This window comes from Gouania willdenowi, chromosome 22, assembly GCF_900634775.1.
Source record: "Gouania willdenowi chromosome 22, fGouWil2.1, whole genome shotgun sequence".
Taxonomy (NCBI): Eukaryota; Metazoa; Chordata; class Actinopteri; order Blenniiformes; family Gobiesocidae; genus Gouania; species Gouania willdenowi.
The window spans coordinates 19,486,497-19,511,969 of record NC_041065.1 but is presented as its reverse complement, the minus strand read 5'-3'; the positions used below and the strand labels follow the sequence as shown (position 1 = coordinate 19,511,969).

The following is a 25,473-nucleotide window of genomic DNA, read 5'->3' as shown; positions in this document are numbered from 1 at the left end:
TTTGGACTGGAGATTAAAAAAACTGACATATAGGTGTACTCACTCGCTTATGGCGAGGCTGTTAAACACTAGATTAATGTCACATAACTTTCCAACTGTTGCTGGCATGCACAGAGTAAAAGAACAACAATTACACTTCAGCAGCCCCTTAAGCCCTGGCTAAACACGACCAGATGTGTACAGGAACGTGGTCTCTGTATCCCATCTATTCCTTGCTTGCTTGTGGTATCACGCGTCTTCCAGAATGGTCCGGACAAATTGATCTCAGGAAGAGCAATTTAAAAGCTATTGTGCCGCACGCTTCCTTCCTTGAGGCAGCTCTCGACTTTTGATTTGTGAGTGTGTGCGAGTGCACGCCCACACAGATAAAGATCTCTTGCCCGCTTAGGGAGAACATGCAGTATTGCTCATCAAGACCTCGTAGGATTTAAATGCAGAACTCCTTGATGAAAGAAACCAGCTTTTCAATCAGTTAAAGATTTAACAAATATGTGTTAGGACCTAAATCAGAATACATTGTGGAATATGGAAACATCGAGAAATTGCTTAGCAAAAATTTCCCAATAGTGTTTGATTTTATTGATTTCCGTCTTACTTTGGTCTTATCTTTAGTCATCTCAATTCAGGCCTTTTGAGCTTACATGCAAACCAGCTACTTGGAACCATTTTGAACAACGTCTGTATAAATATACATGGATTACTGCAGACATAGGCAACTGGTTTTTGTGGCCCCAAAAACAAATCCCCCAAAATTGGAATATGAAGCCCAACATAATACACAAAATAACTCTCAAAACACAGAAATCAGCAGCACAATGCACAAAGTACACAAAAAACTCACAAAATGACTAAATAAAGAATCACTATTTCAACAACACATCATTAGTCAGATAAAACTAACCTGTCTCACATTCCCTATTAAATAAAACATAAAATCACAACAAAGACAGACACAACAACCACTTAAACAGAATTACGACAAAAACACACAAAACAACAATACGTTACAGAATAGCTCCAAAGACACAGAAACTTTTCACAAAATTAAACAAAATGATAGGAAAATACAGAAAACAATAACAAAAATACAGAAAGTGACCCCCAAAAATGCACAAATCGACAACAAAAATGCAGAAAATGACAAAAAAAACAACAACACAGAATTAAAACAAGAACATAAAAAACCAATGACCCCTAAAACACACGAAATGACTAAAAATTGAAAAAACATTAAAAAAAAAAAAAAAAAAAGACAAAAGCCTTTTTCCCTAATGTTAATTCGCCGATTGGTCATTATCCTAAATGCTGACATGAATGTTCATAATGTGGCCCTCGGATCAGATACAATCACATTTTTGTGGCCCTCACTGTGATAGTTACCCATCCCTTGATTACTGTATGTTTTTAAAGCAGTGGCTCACATATCCCTTTGCAAACCATCACACTTTTACAGACGACAAAGTGCTGTTATTTAAACTGACTGTGACTTTGGTTATAAGTGTCAACATTCTTCTTGGAACTGGGTTGACATGACAGACACAACACTTCCCATTAACCCCTCCCCTCTGCAGGAATCACCAGAAAGTGACATTGACAGAATAGATGCGCCGCTTGATACTGATTAGTCGGGGCCAAACAAAACTAATTCAGCCAGCTTCATGCAAAGCAAATGTCAGGCGTAATAAATGGACTGGGAATGAATGCCAATTAACTCTAATTATGTTCAGCATCCGTATCAAGCTTCTTGAAAAGCTCTCTGGTAGCTGTCACGACGCAGTGTGTTACAGCGGACAGTGGGTTCGACTGGCTGACACCCAAAGGTTTAGAAATAAACAGGGAGCCAGCGTTTCTATCCTAGTGAGAGGGTTGCAAACCGTAATCTCTGTTAAAAATGAGAGGCTCGGGAAGCAAGAGAGTTTCAACATGCACTGTTTACTTACCTATTAATCACTGTGGCTGGACTGAGACATTTTAAAAGTGATACTAGATGTGTATGTTTGACTTTCCTTCTCATTGTGTTTATGTGCAGGAGCAAGAGGACCCCAACAAGCTGGCCACAAGCTGGCCCGACTACTACATCGACCGCATCAACTCCATGGCAGCTGTGAGTCCAGTTTCTTCTTTTGTTCTCTTTGCGTGCACATCAAACATGCTTTACTTGCCTCGTGGTGAAAGCTCTCTCTCTATCTATGCACACTACAGTGCTGTATTCCCTCAACTCCCAGGGATCAGTCGGTTCATATACTGTAGATACATGGCACAACTAATGTGGCCACAACTTAACTTGACATTTTTACAGTTTTAAAAGGTGTGCCCTGTTTTTAACTGAATCCATAAAAACTAATTGGTTGTGCCTGAGGTGCCCATTATGTCCACAGAGCTACTGGTAGATCGAAAAGCATGGCCATTTGTTTTTTTTTTCTTCCCTCCCTCTGCATGATTGCATGTCTTCAAGGATGAAAAACATATCTCTCCTTCTAGGAATGGTTTCTAAATATTCAAGACAGTTTCAGATGTTTTCAATAGGGTTTTAGAATGCTAATGCTGTTTGTATTCCCTTCAACGCAATGCACATCTTCGACTTGTTAAGAGTAGAAAACATTTGAAAGAAAAATTGATTGGGATCAGTGGGACAATCTCAGTTGTTTGACAACACAGTCCTGTTCAGAAGGTGATTAAAACCCATGCTTTATGTTATGTAATTTAAGGTTGTTGAAAACCTTTGATCGAACTAATTTGAATCTAATCTAGAATAAAGAACTGTAAGTCAGAGGAATGCTAATGGCACGTTCACACCAGACGTGTCCAAAGCGTCACCAGCGTCAGGTTTACATAGACAATATATGGTGGACACGCTTTTAGGAGAGGTCCCGCTGCGTGTCCCGTGCCTTTTATGTGGCGTGTTTTGAAGCGCCGCTCATTTTGAGATTTCAAGCTTTTGACGTGCGTCCGGCGCCTCCAACGTGGCCAATGCTAGAGTTGGGATTGATGAACTTTTGGGGCATATCATGGCGCGTCGACCAATCAGGGCACGGGAGAGACAGAAGTAGCGCAGAATGTGACTCTCGTCCGAGCGCAGTTCTGGTGAATCCAGAAATGGCGCCGAGGCGCAAATAAAGCCAAGCCACTTTCTCGATAATGTAGAGCCAATGAATGGGAGTCGGATGCGGCGTGTTCAGCAAGGAACACCAATCTTTATTCTCCATTCACCACACTTCTCTATAGCCCTCTGACATCACAGTGCACACACTGAGTCACACCAAAATCCATCCGACTGGAAACACAGCCTTCTCAACACAATAATGTTCCCCACCACTTCACAGTCACTGGGTGAATTATGAACATAACTGATTGCCACAATATCATCCATTGTATGAACACCACCTGCAACAGAGAAACCCCTCCCCTAAACGCGCTCTCTTCCCAACTTGTTTTGACGTGCGTCCAGAGCGTCTTCGGCGCTGGTGGCAAGCGTCCGATTCACTGAGCACAAGCGTCCAACTCGGGGCGTGAGGCACGATTTTGACGCCCGAAACGCGTTTGGTGTGAACGCAGCATTATTGTTGGGTGGCCGATTTTTTTTTTTTTAATAATATCAGACATTTTCACAGTTTTTTTTTCTTCTTCTTTAAAAGGGTGGTGAAATGTGTAGCACACTTGCGCGGAATGAAATCTTGCGAGATCTCGCGGTTGCGATCTATCTCACAAGATTTTGGTGTACTGATTTGTTGTGAAGCATGGAAAATAAGATTATTTCCAACACATGATTTTGGAGATTTAGTATGTCAGTAATTGCATAGAACTCAGGAAAAGCCATATAATGAAAGTCTGTACAAGCTGAAAAGGAATTTGGAAAGATTTAGAATGGAAAATGGGTGGTACTGTGATTTTGGTCATTTTAACAGAAACCAAAAACAAGCTTTAGCATTTCCAAAGTATACAGCTTAATGGTATGCTGTTTGCACCCTTAAACATGACAGTACGCTATGGGGACATTTCAAATACTTGGAGCCTCTTGGAGGACACTGTTCACATGGTCACATTTTCCCAGTGAATCCCTGTTGGTCAGCTTTTTATCTTCTCCCCACTGACTGTTTCGCTGTAGTTACATGATCACATTCCTGCGCTTTGACCCCAACATTCTCACACGCTGCGATGACAAACGGCCTGTTTGGACTCTCAGCTGTTCAGTCAGTGGGAAGAACCGCCAGAGACAACCAGCCAAGCCAGGATGACAATATTCGTTATTACTCGACAGAGAAACAGCTTGATGTTAACGCAGCATGGACTTTTACTAGCATCCCTATATCAACTTAGACACTAACACTGTTTCATAGCCCTGTATAATTTGATACCCTCAGACACTGATCGCTTTGTGTTCCCGACCCTTTGACCAAAATATTGATGGAAAGTTGACTCTCTAGAGTTTTGAGATCATAAAACACACATTTCAAAAGGAATTTATGAAACTTTCATGCAAATGTAATCACAAGGTCTGCATAATTGATTTAGTGGTTTTCTTTATACTGAAAAAATGAAATAACACACAAAGCACACTCTTAAAATACTTAGAGGCCACATTTTACATCTATTGGTCAGCCAAAAGTTTTACCAGCCAACATTTCAAACAAGAAAAACAGAAAATAAGACTATTTCGAATCTGTTTTTATTGGGATGTTAGTGTGTTTTTTGGCAGCTATGAATGCAGCAATAATTTATTTTAACGGTTGCTATTTCTGCAGATGTCTTTGTTTACCAGCTCCAATCAAGATAATAGTAGCACAGCACACTGGGACCTGATTTTAAGATTAAGATCACATGCATGACATTTGTTGTCCACAATGAACCCATCTCTGCAGTGTAGCGCTGGGGGATCATTTAGAGTTTAGGGGTTTGCTCATGGGCCCAGTTGCAAGTCTGGCTCGTACTGCCCACTAAATTTAGCGTGGGTGTCTGAAAAAAACTTTTACTGTGCTGTCTTTTAAGTTAATAGGCACATTATCTCACAACATAGTTTTAGGTGCAGAGACTGAGGTGTGAGAAACTGTGTATTGTGCTTTAAAAAAACAGGTGTTAATTGCAATAATAGATGAGGACAAGAACATGCATTAAAACCCTATTTTGCACCATAAATGGATGGTTGGATGTGTAGCAAAGTGACGGAAATGTCAAATCTTGCTACACACCTTTGTGTCACGTCCAAAACTCGATACCTCTATTGGTATCAGTGCATCTCAAATTGAATCCATCATTATTAATTAAGTTAAACATTTTTTTGCATATTTGTAATTTTATTATTATAATTTATTATTTTATTTATTAAAGTTATGCCACTAAAATAAATCTTGCTGATGAATCTGATGCATGCATTGAAAAATCAATTATTGGACAATCTAATCTGTAAATGAGAAACGCTTATGCTTGTCCACGTGGATTCATTGTTTTTTTTTTCCCATTTTATTATGAATTATGTATTTTGAAAGCGCTTTGAGATGTCTTTTGTTATAAATATAAATAAATTTGAATTTACTTGAATTCAGGCTGGTTGACAGAAAACGTGACAATCGTAAACCAAGCTGTTGTTTTCGTCAACCTCATTTTTCAGCATTTAAGTTTTCTGACTCTTAAAACTCTTCTATATCCATTCTTTGAATGGCAGTTTAGTGAACTCAACCCCCCCCAGACACAGTTTAGCAGGAAACTTCCCCGATATGCACCAAAGTCAGTGTATTTCCCCACAGGTCAGACTTTAAGCATGGATGACAGTTTTCGTGTGTTTGTTTTCATTTAGTGGCCTAATCTGATCAGATATTCTACAAATAAAATACACGTGGTCCGAATTAAGATTTTGATGAGCACGCTTTTCTCGGTTAACAATGCACTGATGACTAGCTCGGAGGCAGAGCTGTGGCGCGTAGCGAGGCATTTCCCTCAGTAAAGCCTGAAACACAAAGAGCCGGGATGCTAACCAACAGTAATGGTATCCTCATGTTCACGTTGGCCACAGGTACGACTCCAGTTTACAAGGAACAGATGCAGGAAAGAGAAGTTTGGCTAGACTCATTGACACAATGAACCGGTTCGCAGCTCGATCCAATTGCTCACTCTTTCCAGCAGTTGTTGTGTCCAAATCTTTCATTGACTAGAAACGTGCGGTTGGAAGCCGTCTTTCCCTAAGGCTGAACTGACACGATGGAGTCTTTGACAGTAATGTTTCCAGATTAAACACCCACACCCACGTGAGAGTGGTTGTCAAGCAGTGAAACATGCCATCAAACTTCAGAGGCAAAGGGAAGCACTGCATCAACTTTTCTTTTTTTTTTTTTATGCAGCATTTACACTCAACTAGAAGCTGGCCGAACTTTAGTCCAACATCCTTCTATAACCTCTCCTTGGGCTTTAGAACATTTTAACACATTTCTCTAGAAAGAACATTGATGTGTTACACAGAAGCCCAAAGGCTGATGGGAGCTCAGCAACTTGTTGGTGCTGCCAAGAAAACACTTAAGATTACAAGATTAAATGTATTATATTTAAAAAGATTTTCCATATGGTTTTATAGCTTTAAACAGACATACTGACCGGAATTGATAAAAAAAATTATAGAAATAAATCTATTTATGAGACACTCAACACTTATTTACAAAGTTAGATTCTTGAAAATGTGTTATCACTCATTCATTCCATCATTGTGCTTCATTGCTGGTCTTTCATACTATTCTGAGTAAAATGTTATAGCTGGACAAAAGGGGTACTTGGATTTGGAACTAAGAGAAAGGGGGTACTTCAGCCAAAAAAGTTTGAGAACCACTGCTCCAAACCAATGGTTCCCAAATTTTTCACAGTCCCGTACCCCTTCAGATATGTACCCCCTACTCCTGCACACTTAAAAAACATAAGAATGTATTGACAAACACAATGTAGCCCTACAGTCAAATGTGTCTCTGAATTTGACCTATCCTGTTGAAGAATATTATAATAAGTAATAATAATCTGTAAGCAATCAAGAAAACATCTTAATCAGAATGGTCAGATGTTTTGGTTTATTTAATGAAGTAGCCTACTGGCATTTTCAGTGAGAAACCAATCTCTTTGTTTTTGAAAAAAAAAAAAATCTACCAAACATTTGTTGATTGATCATTTAGCAGTAATAAACCATATTCATCACCATGAAACTGTGAAATACAAGTTGCTACAACTTTAATGAGAAAGGTGAGGTCGAGAGGAAGCACATAACTCTGCAATGGCTAAATTTCACATTTGTGCTTTTTTAATGAGATTGTTTCTCTGTCTGAGGCTGCATGAGGGGGCTCTGAGTGGGTAATTTGTGGCAATGCATGGAGGCTCCTGATTGCTAATGGATGTATGTTCTATTTTGCAATGATGTCACACTGTTTTTAATTTCTATTCACGTACCCCCTTTGACAATTTGCTTACGACCATCGGTTCATTTGTTTGCTATGTAAGTGAAGTTATATCTCAACTATCCCTGCTTTTTTTTTTAATTATGTTGATTTAAGCAAGTGTTGACAAATAGTTTGATGAAGCTGGTGTAAAATTACAAGAACTCATTCCTTTAGGGCAGTGGTTCCCAACCAGGGGTGCGTGTACCCTTAGGGATACTTGAACAGGTTGGCATTTTCAAGCTGTAGGAGATTTCAGAGGACAATATGTTAACAACATGTAAATAAAACAACAGAGGTTACTAAATTGGAGTGACGAAGGGGTTCTGCTAATATGAAGAGAGGCCTCGGGGGGTACATGAGACAGAAAAGGTTGGGAAACAGAATAAGAACAATATATTCTACAACTTCACATCTCACCCTCACTGTAAAACAATCTATTCTTCCCCACCCTTTCTATTTCCTACCTTGAGTCTCTCCTTCCTGCTCCCTTTCCCCTACCCCTCCCCCTCCCTCTCCACTTAGGTGTAACACTGCTCTCCCTTTTTATATCCTCCCTATAATAAAAGATTCTTATTCTTCCTTAGGGAGGGCTGGCGATGGTCACAATTAAGCAATGAAATAAATCAATTTATTTTATTGCAATAACAAAACATGCATTGCTGTCTCATAATGATTGCACTTCTTATAGTGTTGACCTTTGACAGCATGTGCAGACAAGAGAGAAGAAAAAAAGGTTGGGAAAAACTGCTTTAGGGGACAGGGCGTGGAGGACCAAGCTGTAGGCTTTAAATTAAGTTAAAATACATGTCACTCAGTTCCTACATCTCTGATTTTGTCTGCAGATGCAAACATTGTTTGCCTTTGATGAAGAGGAAATGGAAATCAGGAACAAGGTGGTTGAAGACCTGAAGACAGCACTCCGAACTCAGCCAATGAGGTGAGTGAATGTCCCTGCTACGGTTCTGTGAGAGCTTTTCTCCTGATGCACATCATTGTCACTGAAATGCATCTCAAGTAATGATGCGAGAAATGACTGTTTTCCGTCAGGACTAAACCCTGTTAGTCATTTGTAAAGGATATTTTCAGATCCACGGTTGTGTTTTGAAGCGGTCTGTGCTTTTTACATGATGCATTGGTCTGGGGCCTGGCCAAAGTGGGGGTGTTGAGTGTTGTTAATGAAAGCTGTGATGTGGCAACCCAGTGTGTGGAGTGACAAAAACTTAAAGCAACTTTGATGTCTGGGTCATGTCTGGGTTGTATGAGTGTATTTATTGGCTACGTGTGCGTGTGTGAATATGTGGATATTTTAAGCTCAGCATCAAGACAGCTGCAGCAAGGCTTTGGCTAAAGTCTGGTTCTTTAATCGGGAAAAGAATAAGCAGTCAAATCAAGTACAGCATAAACTCCATTTACTAGTTCTGCATGAATGAATTCATCCCAACATACACTTTGTTTCTATTGATGTTTAGTGTCATTGTCAGTTTAAAATCTGTTCAAAAACAGAGTAAATAATTGATGATATTCATCTGCCCTGCTGAGATATAACAATTATAGCATGTGGAAGGATCTCTTCTATGCTAGAGGCATTTATCAACCAACCTATCTTTAAGTTACATGATTTAAGAAAACGCAGCCATCTTCCTTGGAATTATTTTTGCAAAGCGAATTTTATGAAAGAAAGTCTTTGTGTGGCAGCAAAAACTTTGATGATTTAAAGATGCACTATGTATGATCAGCTGAACTAATGAGTGCATTGGCTGTACTCATTTGTCTTCTACATAATAGGTAAGTTCTTAGAGTTTGAACCAACTTTCCTGAAGTTGAATTGGCATTTGCACATTAGTTATTCTTTGGATTTTTTTTTTTCTGGATAGATTGAGTTTATTTCTATTCACCTCTTCATGCTAATCAACACGTAAAGCTCATACAATTATACCAGTAACAATGCTGGTCAAACAGATGGTTAATTTACTTTTACAGTGATGTGAGTAGCAGGTGCGTCCCATAGATTATGGCTGCTCGGGGTAACTCTGGTGCTGTTAATGTCCAACCAATTGGTACCCAAATGGAAATGGATAAAGAATAATAAATGTAATATGTATCATCTGTTGTCTCTTTGTGTCTCTTTCTTTCAGCTTTGGCTCTTAATGCTCGAAGCGTATTAGCTTACGATTTAGCATTTCAGTTGTCCTGCTGTGCCAGTTGTTTAGAAGAGTTTTTGTTGGTCTCAGCCTGCTCCTAAGGGCCCCATGAACCAACACATGCCACACATGGTGACAAGCAGAGCACACAGTCAGAGGAACCAAAGTGTTTGGTCACATGTTATATCAGGTAAACGTGGACATTATATATGTAACAGCCCTGCCTGTGGGGCCTGTGTTTGTGCTGCTTCTGTTTCCTTCTGCTGTCGGTGATTAGGCCCTAACGTAATTGCTAATTGAGAGCACCTGCGTTGGAGCTAAGTTGTGACATTGGGGGCTTGTCCGGGATTTGAACATGCAACCTTTTGCATTAACCACTGCTACATGAACGAACAGATACTATGCTCCTTCAGAAGAAGAAATGAAGCAGGCTGCTTTTGTCATATTTTCTAGTCTAGAATTACCTTTGAAGAATACAATGTTAGCATAAAAGTAATAACTGGGGAAAAATAAAACAATGATAATGCACGTGTGATTGATCGAGTGCACAAGACTGCATAGTTTTGTCTATTTTCTAGAGGTATTTTTCCTTACTTAAGAAAAAAGCTTTATGGATCCAAATCATTTGAAACACAAAGAAGAATAATGTTTCTTCTGCGTCCGTTTTCTAGTTCCCTTGATTGTCTAACTGAGTCTGACAGTCTTATAGGAGAAACTTGGACTACTCCCTGCAAATGTGCCAATAAACCCAATTTACAAGAACCATTCTCTTCATGCCATATTATATGATCCTCATACAGATTACAGATGTGCTGCTTGGCTTGGGTTTTAATGTCATTCCAATACACCATGCATGTACTGTCCTTTGTCTAACCTTATTTTTACCGCACTGGGCTTCAAATCAAGTACATTGTCAAGTGTGAGCTGTGTCTATGTCACATGACCTCTCCAAATTCCTGCACACTCTTTGGCCTCATTTCCCACACACGCATTCTGACCCATTTATGGATGCACATTGGATGCGTATGTCCTTGCATTGGGGTGTCTTTGAAGTAGGTGACAAGTGTGTGCAAACGTGGAGATCGAACGAAGTCCAGATTAGAGGTGGAGAGGTGCGTGATCACTTGAGTTTGTGCGCGCGTGTGGACGGTTTGGCTTTTGTTAGCTGCGCGGTTCATCTTTGAGTCAAAAGTGGACACCAGGCTGACTGTCTGTGACTCCTGGCTAATCTGCAGTTTGAAAAGGCACACAAGTTGTGCTAAAAACCTTGAATATTAGATTTGGTTGGCGTTAAATCCCATATTTAATGTGGAGCATCTGGATTAGTTTTCCAACCATCTCAATCAATAAGTATCAGAAGGGTTTGGGTTTGTTTTCGGTCATTTTAAATCAAATGTCTCTTTTGTTTTAGCATGTACCCTAAAACATTGGGTTGGGTTACTCCAATGCTGTGTCCATTTTGTTCACAATCTGCCTCTTTCTTTGTAGGACTACAACAAAATTGTTTTTTTTTTCCACTTTGTTTATCAGCTATTGTCGTTTTCCTTTAGATCGAAAGAAAACTGGATTCTAGAGAGACTAAAGGCAGGCATACACTGTGTGATTTTTGGCTTATTTTGAGCTGATTTTCGACATGTGCGTCTATTTTGTGGGATTGTGCGAGTCTCATCTAAATCGTGTGTCGTGCATCGTGTAGTATACAAGGGGTCACGAGAAGCGACGAATACCTCACGACCAGCTCCCGATCAGCAATTGTGTGGTCGTAAGGAAATCAAACATGTTTGAAATCCAGTCGCTCCTTGTGAGGGTATCTCACAGTTGAAGCAGTGCCACGGACCGGCTTACCGTTACCACTCACACTGCGCATGTGCGAACACCGTAGGACCGCTGTAAAATTGACGGACTGTATTCTGATTTGTACGTTGCATTTCCGGAAACAAGACCCCGACGTATCGTGTATGAACGTACAGTGTGAGCAGTCAGATCGTGTCAGACTGTCGGTCTGTATAGTGTGAGAACATGAATCGTGAGCTGCGCACATTCGGGCTCTGCACCTGAGTCGCACAGTTTGAGCTGGAGCTGAGTACGATTGAAAAAATTGCAAAGTGTATCCCAGCCTTTACTAAACCATTTTATTCAGTGTAGTCACCTTAGCTATACTTAGCAACTTTTCAGACCTCTCCAGCAACTTTTTTTTTGGTGGTGTTTAGGACATTTTGAGATTGCTTTGTTGCTTTTAACAAGTAGTGGGTGTCGCCACAAGCCCTCGTCCCAAAGCACTCGCAGGCAGCCAATCATTGTGGGCCAAAAGTGCCAGATTTTGGAATGAGCCATAGTGAGATGTTAAAGGCAATGTTCGTGTAAGCAATCAACTTTAACCTCCTGCCCACTATCTGGGAAGTTAAGAAACTCCACATATTTCAAATACAGCCCAGAGGCGATACAAGATGGTCCAAGCAAAACGGTCACGTATTGTTGTAATGTGGAATCCATAAATTACTATAGCATTCACCTTAGTATGGCTTGCAGAATATGGAAATTTAGATAAAAAGGGAAGTAGAGAAAACGCACACTAGCAAAGCTTTTGGGAGACATTTATTTTAATACCAATGTGTTTTTGGGATTTGAAGATGAGCTTGTGCTCGGGATGTATGATGTAGCATAATATCAAAACTGGACAGCTTTTAGCTAGCTAATGTTGTGTTGCTCATCTGTACACTTCTTTGAAGAACGGCATTACAATTGCTTCCTTGTACGATTGTTAGTTAGATAAGTAGCTAGTTGACATCCAAGTTAGTCCTGTTGATGTGATGCTAGATATTATTATTGAGTGTAACATTTAGCATTTTAGCATAGATTTCGGTTTAGCACGTTTAAGTAGTAATTGCGGTAGTTCTTTAAAAATTGGTTAAATGTAATGAGTCTCGTAATTAACAATCTAAACTGTGATGTCAGCAATTCTTTCACTGAGTATTTGGAAGAAGTTGATTAGGCTTATCCATTAACATTACCTGTTTCAGTTGAGTGTCGATATAGGTACAGAAACCACATAAGTTGTGCGGACTCATAATAATGTAGATTCGACTTCCATGACATAGCTACTGATCCAATCAGCGTAGTGAACTCAAACTTTGCATCCCATCTATTCTTTTAAAAGTATGCCAAGAAAAACATCTGCTTCTGCTCTTTGTAAATTAATTCTGAGGATATGTGGCTCAATTTCTCATTCAGTATTTAAAGGAACGGCTCTGCATGTCCTCTGTAGGTCAAAGACTTGTCTCTTATCCAAAAGGAGTAGCTTTTGTCCTCTGTATCGCTGTTGGTTTGTGCTCTGGCTTCACCATTGTCTGTGTTTCATCTGAATCAACTCATTCTCATTATGCTGGATGTATATTTTTGCCAAATAAGTGCAATGTGGAGGCCCAATAAACGAGAAACGCATTCTGTACAGAAAGATTTCTGATTTTATTGGTGGCCCACAGAGATTTAGCCAGATCTCATTTCAGCCAGGAGAAGAGGGAACATTTTTTGGACTTTGCCATGTAATCTCTCTACTGGCGAGTATGAGAGAGTGGACGTTTGTGGTCTGGAATGGATTCCCTTTGATATTTTGGATATGTCTTTGTGTTGCTTTTTTAACAATTATTTTGTGAAGATGATAGTAGAAAATTAATGGAACTTGGCCTCTATTCATCCATAGGGTCAAAACAACGTGCCTGTTACAATAAAAGAGTACAAATCTCAGGCAGTCTTGGCCTTTCCTCTGTCCTTTGATTGGTTTCATTGTCTGCATCCTTCTTCTATTTTTTTCTGTGTCCTTGAGTCCTCTCTCTCTCTCTCTCTCTCTCTCTCTCTCTCCCTCTCTCCTCCGCATGTCTCACTCCTTACAAACCCTTGTTTGTTCAAAATTATTCATGAGGCCTATGAAGAATCTTCGTCAGTAGGAAGGTCATTTACAGCACAACCCACACTGTGCTCACTGGATTTGACATTGCCTCTGTGTTTACATGTGCTGTGTCTAATTTAGATGCACTGTGGTCTCTAATGGGCTCATTCACTATGGCAGTCAGTTGTCAGGGACATTGGGTATAACCTTAAAAAAAAAGTGAAACCACTTTATTGCCAGGTGGGGTTTGATTGTGTGGAAGTCAGGCAAATTAAATGAAATTAATGAAGATTATGCAGTAGTGTAATTATTTGACATACAGTGTGCTAATGCGTAGTGGGCAGCACAGTCTCACTAGTTACTTTAGTGTTTTATTTCTGCCCAGATTACATATGGACGTGGGCCACACATGGCAATAATTCAGCACTTTTGTGAGTCTTCTAGCCGAAACAAAATAGATGAGCTAGAATTGGCTCACATACAGTATGGTGCTGCAATTTTGGGCTAATCATCTTGAAACCTATTTGGGCCAGTTTTGGCCAAATTATATCAAGTTAGCATCAACTAACAACAACTCTGGATGTGAGTCAAAAGTAGGGGTGAGGTGGCAAGGATGTTGCAATACGATACACATCGCGATTAGTGGGTCACGATACGATATTCTACCCAGTTAATATCAAAATTAAACGTAGAGATGAAAAATCAAGTTGCTGTATATGTTCATCAGAAGATATTGATCATTCAGAGGACAAATTGAGTCAAAATGATTTGCTTCAAAACATCTTATTTATTATTAGTGTTTTTGCACATTTTCACTGAAAAAATGAAATTGCAGTGTTATACACTACCATCATAAAAATAAAGTTTCTTTTTACTGAAACTACTGTGTAGAAGTCTCAAAGTAACCATGACAACATGATGACGGCATTGTAACAACTTTAAGTGAGAACATTAAGGATACTGCACCCTGAGTTACTGATAATGCACAAAAATAAGAAAATTTTTTTTTTTCCTATTGTATCAGTTTAAGCACTGATCTGAACACACTGAAAGCATTGTAACCACCGCTGATATATTGCACAAATACACAAAAATGTTGATTACATTTCCAAATAAAAAAAAAAAATAAATACATTTTTTAAATTAAGAAAATTGATTTATAATCGGCACCGAAAAAATCGCGATATATATATATATATATATATCGTGATTTTTTTTTTTTTTTTTTTTCACACCCTTAGCCAAAAGTGTCCCATATATAAGGTACCATATCTATTTGGTCTGTCGTTGGCTGACATCTGGCATTGTTATGGCTTGGTTGTGGCAAGGTTTTGGCAAACAGGAACGGAGAGCCCAAGTGCGATCATTCCATGCGTTATGCAGGCTGGATGAATAAGCCAATTGTGGGCCCACTGGGCTTGATATGAAAAAAGACTTTTGCTATCTGGGTGTTGTTGGAACTTGTGATTTTTTTAAATCATTGTCCTTAAACTTAATTATAATACAATTATTGTCATATTCTCCCTCAGGTTTGTCACCCGTTTCATCGAGCTCGACGGCCTCACCTGCCTCCTCAACTTCCTGCGCAGCATGGACTATGAGACGTCGGAGAGCCGCGTCCACACCTCCGTCATCGGCTGCATCAAGGCCCTGATGAACAACTCGCAGGGTCGAGCTCATGTCCTGGCCCATCCGCAGAGCATCAACACAATCTCACAGAGCCTTCGGACAGAGAACATCAAGACAAAAGTGGCGGTGCTGGAGATCCTCGGTGCCGTGTGTCTGGTGCCCGATGGACACAAGAAGGTCCTGCAGGCAATGGCACACTACCAGAAACATGCTGCAGAGAGGACTCGATTTCAGGTATTAAAACAGCTAAATTTTGCCTTTTTTCTTCATATTGTAAATCAGGAAATTACATATAAACACTTGATGTAGGCTTTACAGGAGACAGGAACAGACAGAGATTATTGAAAAAGACATTTTTTCCGAGTAATGCTTAAGTCCCGCTGTGGTCATTTTGATTCGTTGAGCTGCAGTAGCTCACGTGTCTGGCCTCGGGTTAGATCAACAGGCAAACCATGTTAAATTCAGGTGAGGACATATCGAGAGTTATGGAGTTCAAAGTTTGTGTGGCGACTTAGCAGGACTGAGTCAACAATCCACATCTCACACCTCCCCCGAGGTTTGCAGTAAATCATGCCACCTCAGGCTAAACTCACACTGCATGAGGCGAGTGATTCAGAGCCCACAAAGCTCCTTAATGTTGGTGTGAGTGATGATGGAGCCACCACAGAAAGTCAAGGGTCAGTGTGGAAGAATGACTGATATCTGAGGCTTCTCGGTACGGAGATAGACTTATTGGATGACCAATGTTTCTGTTTGTTCTCATTATTAAGACGCTCCTGCATGAGCTGGACAAAAGCACAGGCCGCTACAGAGATGAGGTCAACCTAAAAACTGCCATTATGTCCTTCATCAACGCTGTGCTCAATGCTGGGGCAGGAGAGGTTAGTACACATCACTGTATTCATTTCAGACATTAAGGTACATTTAATATTAGGATGGTTTAGCCGCTAAGTTAAGTGACGTATTCCAGTATCATAGCTTACATATATTTTATTCTCAGCTGCATGTTAGATATTTTAACTTGATGGATTTAATGAACAAAGACTTCAATCTTTTCCAGGACAATCTGGAGTTCCGCCTCCACCTAAGGTACGAGTTCCTGATGTTGGGCATCCAGCCCGTCATCGACAAACTCAGAGAGCATGAAAACGCCACTCTGGACAGGTGAGCCATTGATTGGTGCATAAAGAATGTCAGACTGTTTTGCATTGTATCCAAGAAATTGATTACGGTCTTCTTTGAATACCGTCATTGGGAAAGCTTAAACACAGCATTTGGCCTCGGACAGAAATGGTTTTTACTTCGTTGTTGTAGTTTTTTCACATGATTTCTGAAAAAGAACTACTGATGTTATGGGTTTATGTTCATATATGATATCAAAATGTGCTAGAATCACTCAAAACAAAGATCTACTTTTTTGGGGGGGGTGTGCATCGCCGAGAGGTCAAATTCTGCCATAAAGGCAATCACAATTTTCCACTATCACACATTTATAACTGGGAAATAAGTCCCAACTTATGACATCTGTCATTTAAGAATGTATTTTGAGTGACTTTCTCTTATCAGACATTTGGACTTCTTTGAAATGGTGCGAAATGAAGACGATTTGGAGCTTGCCAAAAGATTTGATATGGTAAGTGATTTTAAACACCAATTTTAAAGGTGCGGTCCGCAATTCTCAGGTCCCTCTCTCCCCGCTGCTCTTTTGCCCTGTCTCCAAACTTTCCAAAGTCCCTTCCTCAGCGGAGCTAACAAGCTAACATTAGTCCGACAGCAACATCACAGTAATTTACTGCAGCACTTCTCTCTCTCAATGTGCACACACCTCAGCAGCAGCAGCAACTTAGTGTCACTTACAGCAGCCTAAACGGAGGCTGCTGCACGCAAATGAACAGCACATGCACTGCAGAGTTCTAGTGTAACAATTACAAATCAAACATAATGTAAATCAAGCAGCAGTAATTACCTTTCAAGCAGAAAAGTCACCAATTCCATCTTCTACTCCTCCAGACCATACACTGTAAAAAAGACAGCGCTACAGCCCGGAAAGGGGCGGGGCGGGGCCTGTGAGCAACAGCTGTCAGACAGTCCATCAAATACAATCCTAGCTCTGATTGTTTTTTTTTTTTGCGGTTCATTCTGGCAATCTGCTAAAGGCTGCAGGAGCAGCAGGGGGACTCAATGAGCCTGTTTTTTTTCTAGTTTGATATAAAGCTGTGCTTACATAGTGACAGCTTTAGCAAATATGCTCTCCAGATCTCCAGCTGATTCAATGGGATTCCCGTTCCTTTCTGAACAGGTCCATGTAGATACAAAGAGTGCTTGTGCGATGTTCGAGCTCATCAAGAAGAAACTGAGCCACTCGGATTCCTACCCACACCTTCTCTCTATCCTCCAACACTGCCTCCAAATACCTTGTGAGTGTGCACACATTAATACCAAATGGCTAAATACATCAGCATGTATGTTAATCCACAAGCATGCCGTACATCTATAAAAAATCTGACTTTGTGGCTGTCAGAATGCTGAAATACTCTTTTTGATGACACCCTCAGATAAACGTGGAGGCAGCAGCTTGCAGCACTGGCAGCTCTTGGACAGGATCCTCCAGCAGATCGTACTACAGGACGACAAGGGGGAGGATCCCGACATTGCTCCTCTGGACAAGTTCAATGTGAAGAACATCATTCGCCTGTAAGTAAAGTCAACCGCATCCTAAATAATTATGTTGTGTACGTGATTTTGGATGTGTGTATCTGCAGAGTTACATATGTTGTAGTATTCAGTCCCGTTCTGCTGCCGTAATGTGTTGCACTAATATTAGGTAACACTTTACTTGAAGTTTTATACATAAGGCTGATATTACACTGTCATTAGCATGAATAAGGTGTCATGAAGGCTGTCATTAAGTGTCGTTTGCTAAATTATGAAACGTTCTGAGCTATGTTGGCATTTTTTGGGGTAGTTGCAGGGATCTAGTCGGGTTAGGTAGGGTTAGGGTCAGGGTTGGGGTCAATTATAACTGTAATTGAAAAAAAATCTATTGCTGTTCTAATCATAACTGGATTGTAATTTAGTTCAGATAATTGACTTTGTAAGTGTAATTCTATAAACACTGTCAACTACAATCTATTTAATTACACATACATCGTTAACAATTATTAAAATATGATTCATGTTTTCCCACTACTGCCTCTTTCCTCTCTTGAGGGTCATTTTTACCATTTTAAAATAATTATTAATAACAATATTTTCACTGATTTAGGAAACCTAACAAGTTAACCAAAAGATTTGATGTGGTTATTTGTTAAAAGCTCAGTAATTGTGATTAATTGAATTTGAACTTTAGTAACTGAAAATGTAATTGTAATAGAATTTCAGGGAAGAAAATAATAATTGTAATGGGAAAAAATGTCAGTCACCATAATCTTAATTGAGTTGTAATTGAACATGGATAATTATAGATGTAATTGTAATTGACCCCAACACTGATTAAGGTTTGGGGTTAGGGTTACGAACAACACTTAATGACAGCCTTCATCACACCTTATTAATGTATGAAAGTATGTATGAAACTTCAAGTAAAGTGTTCACAAAAAATTGATTACAATTCTGTCTGGACCTTGAACTTTATCCTTTTTTTTTCAAATTAAATTTTAAAACAATTTACACTATTTCCTATATCTATAAAATATTTCTTTGGAAATTGTATGTTTCATGCATTTAGTTAGCTGTTTATCATTAAGTCTCCTATAGGGAAACACTTGATTCTCTGTCACTGCCTCTTATTAATTATGCAACAGCGCACCAGGAGCGACTTAAGGTGCACCTTTCTTTCTTCTTTTTTGCTTGATGTTGATGCTGTTTTGATAGTGATGAGAAACGTAAAATGTGATTGCACGGGACTGTAAGGTGTTGCTGCTGTAACCACAGGGGTCGTTGGCTAAATCTGAGGAAAGCTCAGCATGAAAGGCATGAAAGTGGAAGGTCAAGATCAAAAGGAAATTTACTCTACTTGCATCAGTGGCTAAATCTTCCTTCCACGTGTGGAGACGAGGGTGTTCGGTTTTGTGAAGAACACAGTAAAGACAAGTAAAGAATGAAAATCAAGTAGTAAAAAAAAAAATCGTTTCAATCGATTTATCAGCAAATTTAAGTTTTTTTTATTTTTATTTATTTATTTTTCCACCACAGTTTTTTCTGACTTTTTCGCGTTCCGTTCCGCGCGATGTGATTTGTTTACCCTTTTATTTTTTAATCGCACTATGCTGCGATGCTAAGGGAGGAGTTTATTGTTTTTTTTATTGTAATATTATGATATGAAATATGTAATTATCTGATTTCTTGATCAGAAAATTGAAGCTACTGTGAAGTTGCTGTTTCACTTTTGCTTAAACCTGGGTTGAAGCTTGAAAATGTTGAACGACAGAGCCTCATTTACTTTTTATTTTGGGATTGTTCTATGCATTTTAACTCTTGAGGACAATCACAGCATTAAAGTTGCTCTTTTGACAATATATCTGATGTCTGCAGTCATTTTTAAGTGCATTGAGAAAAAAAAAAAATCAAAAATCAAATTGAAACTAATTTTTCTTTAAAAAATTGGAGATTTTTTTTTTTTTGTCAAAATTGCCTAGCCCTACCAAGTAGTTTGGTTTCTAGGAAGTAGATCTGTGTCATAGTCACACTTAATAAGCTCTGTTTTCTAAGTGTTTCCTCAAAGTGATCTGGATTATTGTTCAGTGTCGTGGGCAGTGTGTAACTTTAGGCAGTGTTAACAGACGTTAGACAGTCGGTGTTAGATTCTCTCTCCATTCGATATCATGGCTCTGCCAAGCTGTCACTCCTCTCTCAGTGGCTTCTCTCTCGTGCCCACAGACCCTTCAGCCAGTGATGAATGTGTTTAGTTTCCGCGTTGAAAGCACTCGTCGTAACGCATAGCGTGATTAAATTCTTGGCCCCGACTCAGTCCTGCTTTGTTCCCCAAATACAGCCGCCATAGTTTCTGCAATCAGCGTGCTTCCTTCCAGCAGGGCCAATGTGAACTTGGACACAGCGTGTGATTGCGGACATATATCGCTGTCCATTGTAGATCCATCACTGCCGTCAGAACCCTGCCCTCCTCTTTACATTTACATGCCAACGTCTCATTGAATTCCCATAAACGCTCTTCAGAGTAAATTTGCGCCTGGAAAAGACACGCTTAAATGCAGATTTCCTCACACTGTTGGCTGCGTGCCAGCGCGTACCGATGGTTGAAGAGTGAAAAACGTACGACTCGTGCCATGACGGAGGAGGGGCACATTGTAGCAACTGTTAAAACAGTCGTTAATCATCTGCGGTATCCACGACAACAGCTCCGACTGCTCACACGGCCTAGCCAGAAAATAAACACTCCATTTTCCACATCTATGCAGGAGTATTTATTTGAATAGTTAAGCAGAAGGAGATTGCAGATCTCAGTTGTCCATGGAGCATCATTAACGCTGCTGTAAGCTGAAGAAGTGTTGCCTGCGACCACAGCCTGCATCTGATTAATGGCTCGTCTGCCTTTGAGTTAGCTTGAAGCTTTCCTGGGGTGAATTGATCAGATGCGTTCATGAAGGGAAGCCTCCAAGTCTTTGCCGGCAGACACTTTACTTCAGAATTGTGATGTATTTGTTCATATATTTTAAGAGGAAATCCTAAAACTTTCTCTTCTTTCACCTCTAGCCAAAGCTACCGTCAAAGCTCAAGGTGGAAATTTACGGACTTTTTTTCTCCTGGATTAATTTTCTAAACCGTCCCAATTTTATGTTCCTTTACTGTTTTGCTTTGCTATGTGTTGTTCACTTACAAAGTTAAGATCTTAACATTTTTATATGTACCAAAACTGTTTATATTGTGTTGGAGAAAAGTATCCAAGGTTACTTTAAAAGGTACACATACATTATTGCACAGCCTTGCAAACATTGGACGGTTAAGTAATGGGTGTTGATTTCTGCTGCATAATTTAAGACTCAACGCTCCATGTCTTTTGAACCAACATAGATCGGTTGCACCGACGTCACCAATTTCCAAAGATCCTCTCTGATTCGCTAGTTTCCGCCATCTTTTATGACAACTTTTATTTACAACACGGCGGTGACCGTTGATAAAAGCGCAAAATGGGGGTCACAGTATGTGTGCGGCCTCTGGAAATGACTGACCTAAAATGAAAAACTATGAAAATTCTGAAATCATCGTTAAAAAATTTGTGAATCTCGAATCTAAAATTTCATCAGGAGTTATCATACTCTCTGTCTGGCTCAACTGTACTAAAAAAATAATAAGAAAACATGGTCACATTTACTTATCCTGGGTTTGATAGTCTCTTTAACTACAATATTCCTCATCCGTCCCAACACAAAACAGTTGTATGAGGAGAGGCTTTTGTACGCCTTCATTTGTCTCCCTGTTACAAAACTTGTAGTGAGTACCAAGTAGTTCACGATGTCTGTGTAATTTATGCCTATACCGTCCTCACATTTGAACAAATAGCTATAGGGGTCAACCCCACCGCACTCCTCTATGTTACCGTGACACCTAGCTTTATTAATTATTGATTAATTCAGGAAAAATCACATGAATCCGCCGTTGAAGATGTGTTGTTATGCAGCTGTATACATAAGAGATGGCGGATCCAAGCGAATCAGCGAGGATCATGGGATATGTGATGTCAGTTGCAAACCACTTAAGTCTGAGGAAGCTTGTTGAATCTGGTACATGAAGGTTAATGGCGATAATTGTAATGTGTGCCTAATGAAGTATGTGTATATGAATAGTGACATAAACAGATCCAGAAGTTTTTTTTTTTTTTTTTTTTAAGGTATTGAAATTATTATGGTGGTAATTTGATTATTACTCATTAACTGTTAACTAACTTCCACTGCAACTTTGCATTAAGAAGCACCTTTTTTTTATTTTATTCGCTTTCTAATGTTCATGTGGAATTTTGGTAATTATGATTCCCAACTGTCAACGAACGTGATCAAACTAAATAATCCAGACTTTAATCAAACCCCAACCTTCCGACTTACCTCAACGTACCAGTTGATAACTCTTAACATGTGCCTGTTTTCAGCTCATCAGGATTAATCACAGGATTAATGATGGATCGGAACCCTAAATGTTGTCCACTGCATCAACCAAGTCAATGCAGCGAAAGAATCTGAAGTGATTCAGAATCCTCAGTGGGTCACTGCTTGGACTTGGTTGTAGTGTCATTGACTTCCATATCCAAAAGTGTACAGTTCACCTTTATTGGTCTTTATTTGGGTGCATATATTTCTGTGCCTGCTTTACAGGTTGGTCAATGAAAATGAGGTCAAACAGTGGCGAGACCAAGCAGAAAAGTTTAGGAAAGGTAAGGCCTCGTTCACACGTCATTAAACTCAATGTTTGCTTATCACAATTTGGCCCCTGGTCGTTTTCCAACATCTTCCACACGATAGATCACGGGGAGCTTCTTTCAAAGTTGGAAAGGAAAGAAAGGGAGTGCGATACCAAAACCCAAGAAAAGGAAGACATGATGAAGACGTTGAATAAGATGAAGGACAAGCTCCAGCGTGAGGGTGTAGAGCTGCGCTCTGCAAGGGAACAAGTGCTGGATCTGTCAACACGCATCAACGACTTTGCGGTAAGCAGTGTGGCATCCTTTCGTAACGAGTTTCCCTGTAGTTTATAAAAGTTTTTGCTTTAAAAAGGGACAGTACACTAAATAATCATACTCTCTAGTATTAGCCTAAGCGGCTACAATAGGGTGACCATAGGGTGACACTTGGGTTGACCTCGTCATACTCAAAGTACTCGACGTTTACTTGAATCTACCTTGTAACGGTAAAATGCAATATAATAAATAAGTTGTTGTCAATAAGGTTTTAAAAAAAAATAATTTCCCTCTTTATGACAAAGACTTCAAAAAATCGGAAATTTCAATTACCTTTATTATACATCATAACAATTTGTCCTTGAAAAATCTCATATAAACCTTCTTAAAATCATTGAAACAATATAAGAAACTTCTCCTCTTAGAAATTAAAATGAAAGCAAAAAGCTAATTGCTTACAGAATTGTACATAATCATTAAATATACACTTCAATAAATAACCTTTTGATGCCCACCTGCTTTTTCTCCTGTTTTATGTTTAGGGACAGTAAAAGGCTACTTTTGCTAATTCTCTCGTTTTGCATAGTAAACAGATTCATATAACACGTGACTTTTTCAAGACATTTATTAAAGTGACTGAAGACATTTTACTTTTACTCTTATCATTTTTAAATATTACATTATGATGATGGTTTTGAACATGGGTAATAAATTGTTTTCCCACATTTACTCCAGCAGGGCACCACTGTTTCATTCCTAGCTCCTCCTCCTCCGCCTGGTGGCCCTGTGGCTCCACCCCCACCTCCGATGATGGGGAGCTTCCCTCCCCCTCCCCCTCCTCTACCATTCAGCTGCCCCCCTCCACCACCACCTCCTCCCCCTCCGGGAGCGCCACCACCACCGCCTGGAGCCCCGCCCATTTTCGGAGCCCCGCCTCCTCCCATCCCTTCCTCGTTCAGCTCAATGAGCAGCCTCCGCTCCAAGTCAATCCCACAGCCCTCTCACCCCCTGAAGTCCTTCAACTGGGCCAAACTGGGAGAGGTGAGACAACACATTTTGAACTTGTATAAAAATGAGCATTGGACCAACACTTAATCCTTATTATTATCTATGCTAATTGCTACCTGTGCTATCAGGAAGCTGTGCCTGTGAGTGTATCTACTGGTAGTGACCCAGGAATAAGTTAATAATGAACCTACACTGCATAAAATAAACATTGTGCACGTTTGTTTACATATGTTATTTATAAATAATAATAATAATAATAATAATAATAATAATAATAATAATAATAATAATAATAATAATAATGGAAAACAGTCTCTAAAGGGGCAGTATTGACACCATCATCATTAAAATCAGAACACATGAATAACTGTAGATTATAGGTTATATTCACACTCTCTAATCTAATTTAATAACTGGTATAATAACGTAAGTGGTAGATTTACATTCATTGTTACAAATCCATAACCCTCAGGCTAAAAATTCTCCGCCCGCCTTTGCACTTCCTGCACTTACAGGAACCAGATCAGCAGTTGTCCTCGGGAACCACAGCCACTGCATCACTCAGCACTTTGTTGCACTCGGGTGGTTAAAATAGAGCCTGGGTTTGTTTTTTGTTTTTTCAGTTGTGTTCTATCGCTCAACAAATGTCAAACATCTGTTCCACCTTGACTGAAATAAAAGTTTGGAAAAACCAGTCACAAAAGAAGAAAGACGGCCATGCCCTCAATGTTAATCCTTAGCTCAGTTTTTTTTTTTTAATGTCCCTCTATTTTCCTGCAGAATATGATCAACGGCACCATCTGGAACGAGATTGATGACCTGAAAGCATTCGAGGTTCTTGACCTAAAGGACATTGAGAAGATGTTCTCAGCCTATCAGAGACAGCAGGTTTGGATTTGTTGCCAGCTGGAAATAAAAACGACTTGATGTGTATGTGTGTTTGTTTTACAAAAGCATGCTGCTAATTTAACTGTGAGAGTACAATTTTGGCCTTGGTTGTGTGCGATCGTGTGTGTGCGTGTGTGTGTGAGTCTGCGTCTGCGTCTGCGTGTGTGTGTGTGTGTGTGTCACGGGCTGGGGTGCAGGATGTTTTCCAGAGGAGTCTTGAGAGCTCCGGGCTAACATGAGCAGCTGCTCACTGCTGAATGCCTCATTGTGGCGATGCCACAGAGCTCGGGCTTTGCGCTGGTATCTTGCAGGGCGTTTTTTTTTTTCTTTAACGGGCACTGACCGCATCCTCATGGGCTCAGAAATGTGGGATGAAGGAACAGGAAAAAAATGGGCACTTGCTGAATCATTCAGTACCCAGCACTAATGGGATAAAGTCAGTTTATATATGTGTGTGTGTGTGTGTACGTGTTTTAGCTATCACTTCCCACTTGGCAGCAAACTGAGGGCACAGCACTCGTAATAATGTTAAATCATGTTATATTGAAATATTGCCCTGATTTTGAACATCAGACACATATACCTAGCAGTACATAATCACCAGTTAAATATCTTGATATAGTGTTTTACAGCCATCCCTAAAAGCTTTCTGACAGCTCCAAACTCAGCTACTTTGTGAGCTTTTACATTCGAGTAATGGGTCATTTCAGGCTGTTGCCGACAGTGATTTGCTTGGAATATTTATTTATTCAGTGTTTTATTGGCACGGGACGGCAGAGAAATACAGATCTCTTCCAAAAAAATGAGAGATTAAATTCGACTGGTCAATACGGCTATGTTTATACAGGGTATGCTTGCTTTTTGAATGCTTGTCATTGGCCTTTCTCT

The 25,473-nt window shown here is 39.7% G+C and overlaps 1 protein-coding gene across 4 annotated transcripts in view; it reads left to right on the top strand.

Annotated features, from left to right (window-relative positions):
- daam2 (dishevelled associated activator of morphogenesis 2) overlaps positions 1-25,473 on the top strand; it is a 127,562-nt gene that overhangs the window by 84,706 nt on the left and 17,383 nt on the right. For 3 of the 4 annotated variants that reach the window (XM_028437374.1, XM_028437370.1, XM_028437372.1), the window contains exons 4-15: positions 2,030-2,104; positions 8,249-8,343; positions 14,963-15,296; positions 15,833-15,943; positions 16,123-16,226; positions 16,629-16,695; positions 17,362-17,479; positions 17,618-17,756; positions 22,388-22,446; positions 22,535-22,719; positions 23,425-23,730; positions 24,478-24,585. In XM_028437374.1, the coding sequence (XP_028293175.1) occupies positions 2,030-2,104; positions 8,249-8,343; positions 14,963-15,296; positions 15,833-15,943; positions 16,123-16,226; positions 16,629-16,695; positions 17,362-17,479; positions 17,618-17,756; positions 22,388-22,446; positions 22,535-22,719; positions 23,425-23,730; positions 24,478-24,585 (1,701 nt within the window). The remainder of the gene's footprint in view (positions 1-2,029; positions 2,105-8,248; positions 8,344-14,962; positions 15,297-15,832; positions 15,944-16,122; positions 16,227-16,628; positions 16,696-17,361; positions 17,480-17,617; positions 17,757-22,387; positions 22,447-22,534; positions 22,720-23,424; positions 23,731-24,477; positions 24,586-25,473) is intronic. The other variant, XM_028437373.1, reaches the window with a different exon arrangement.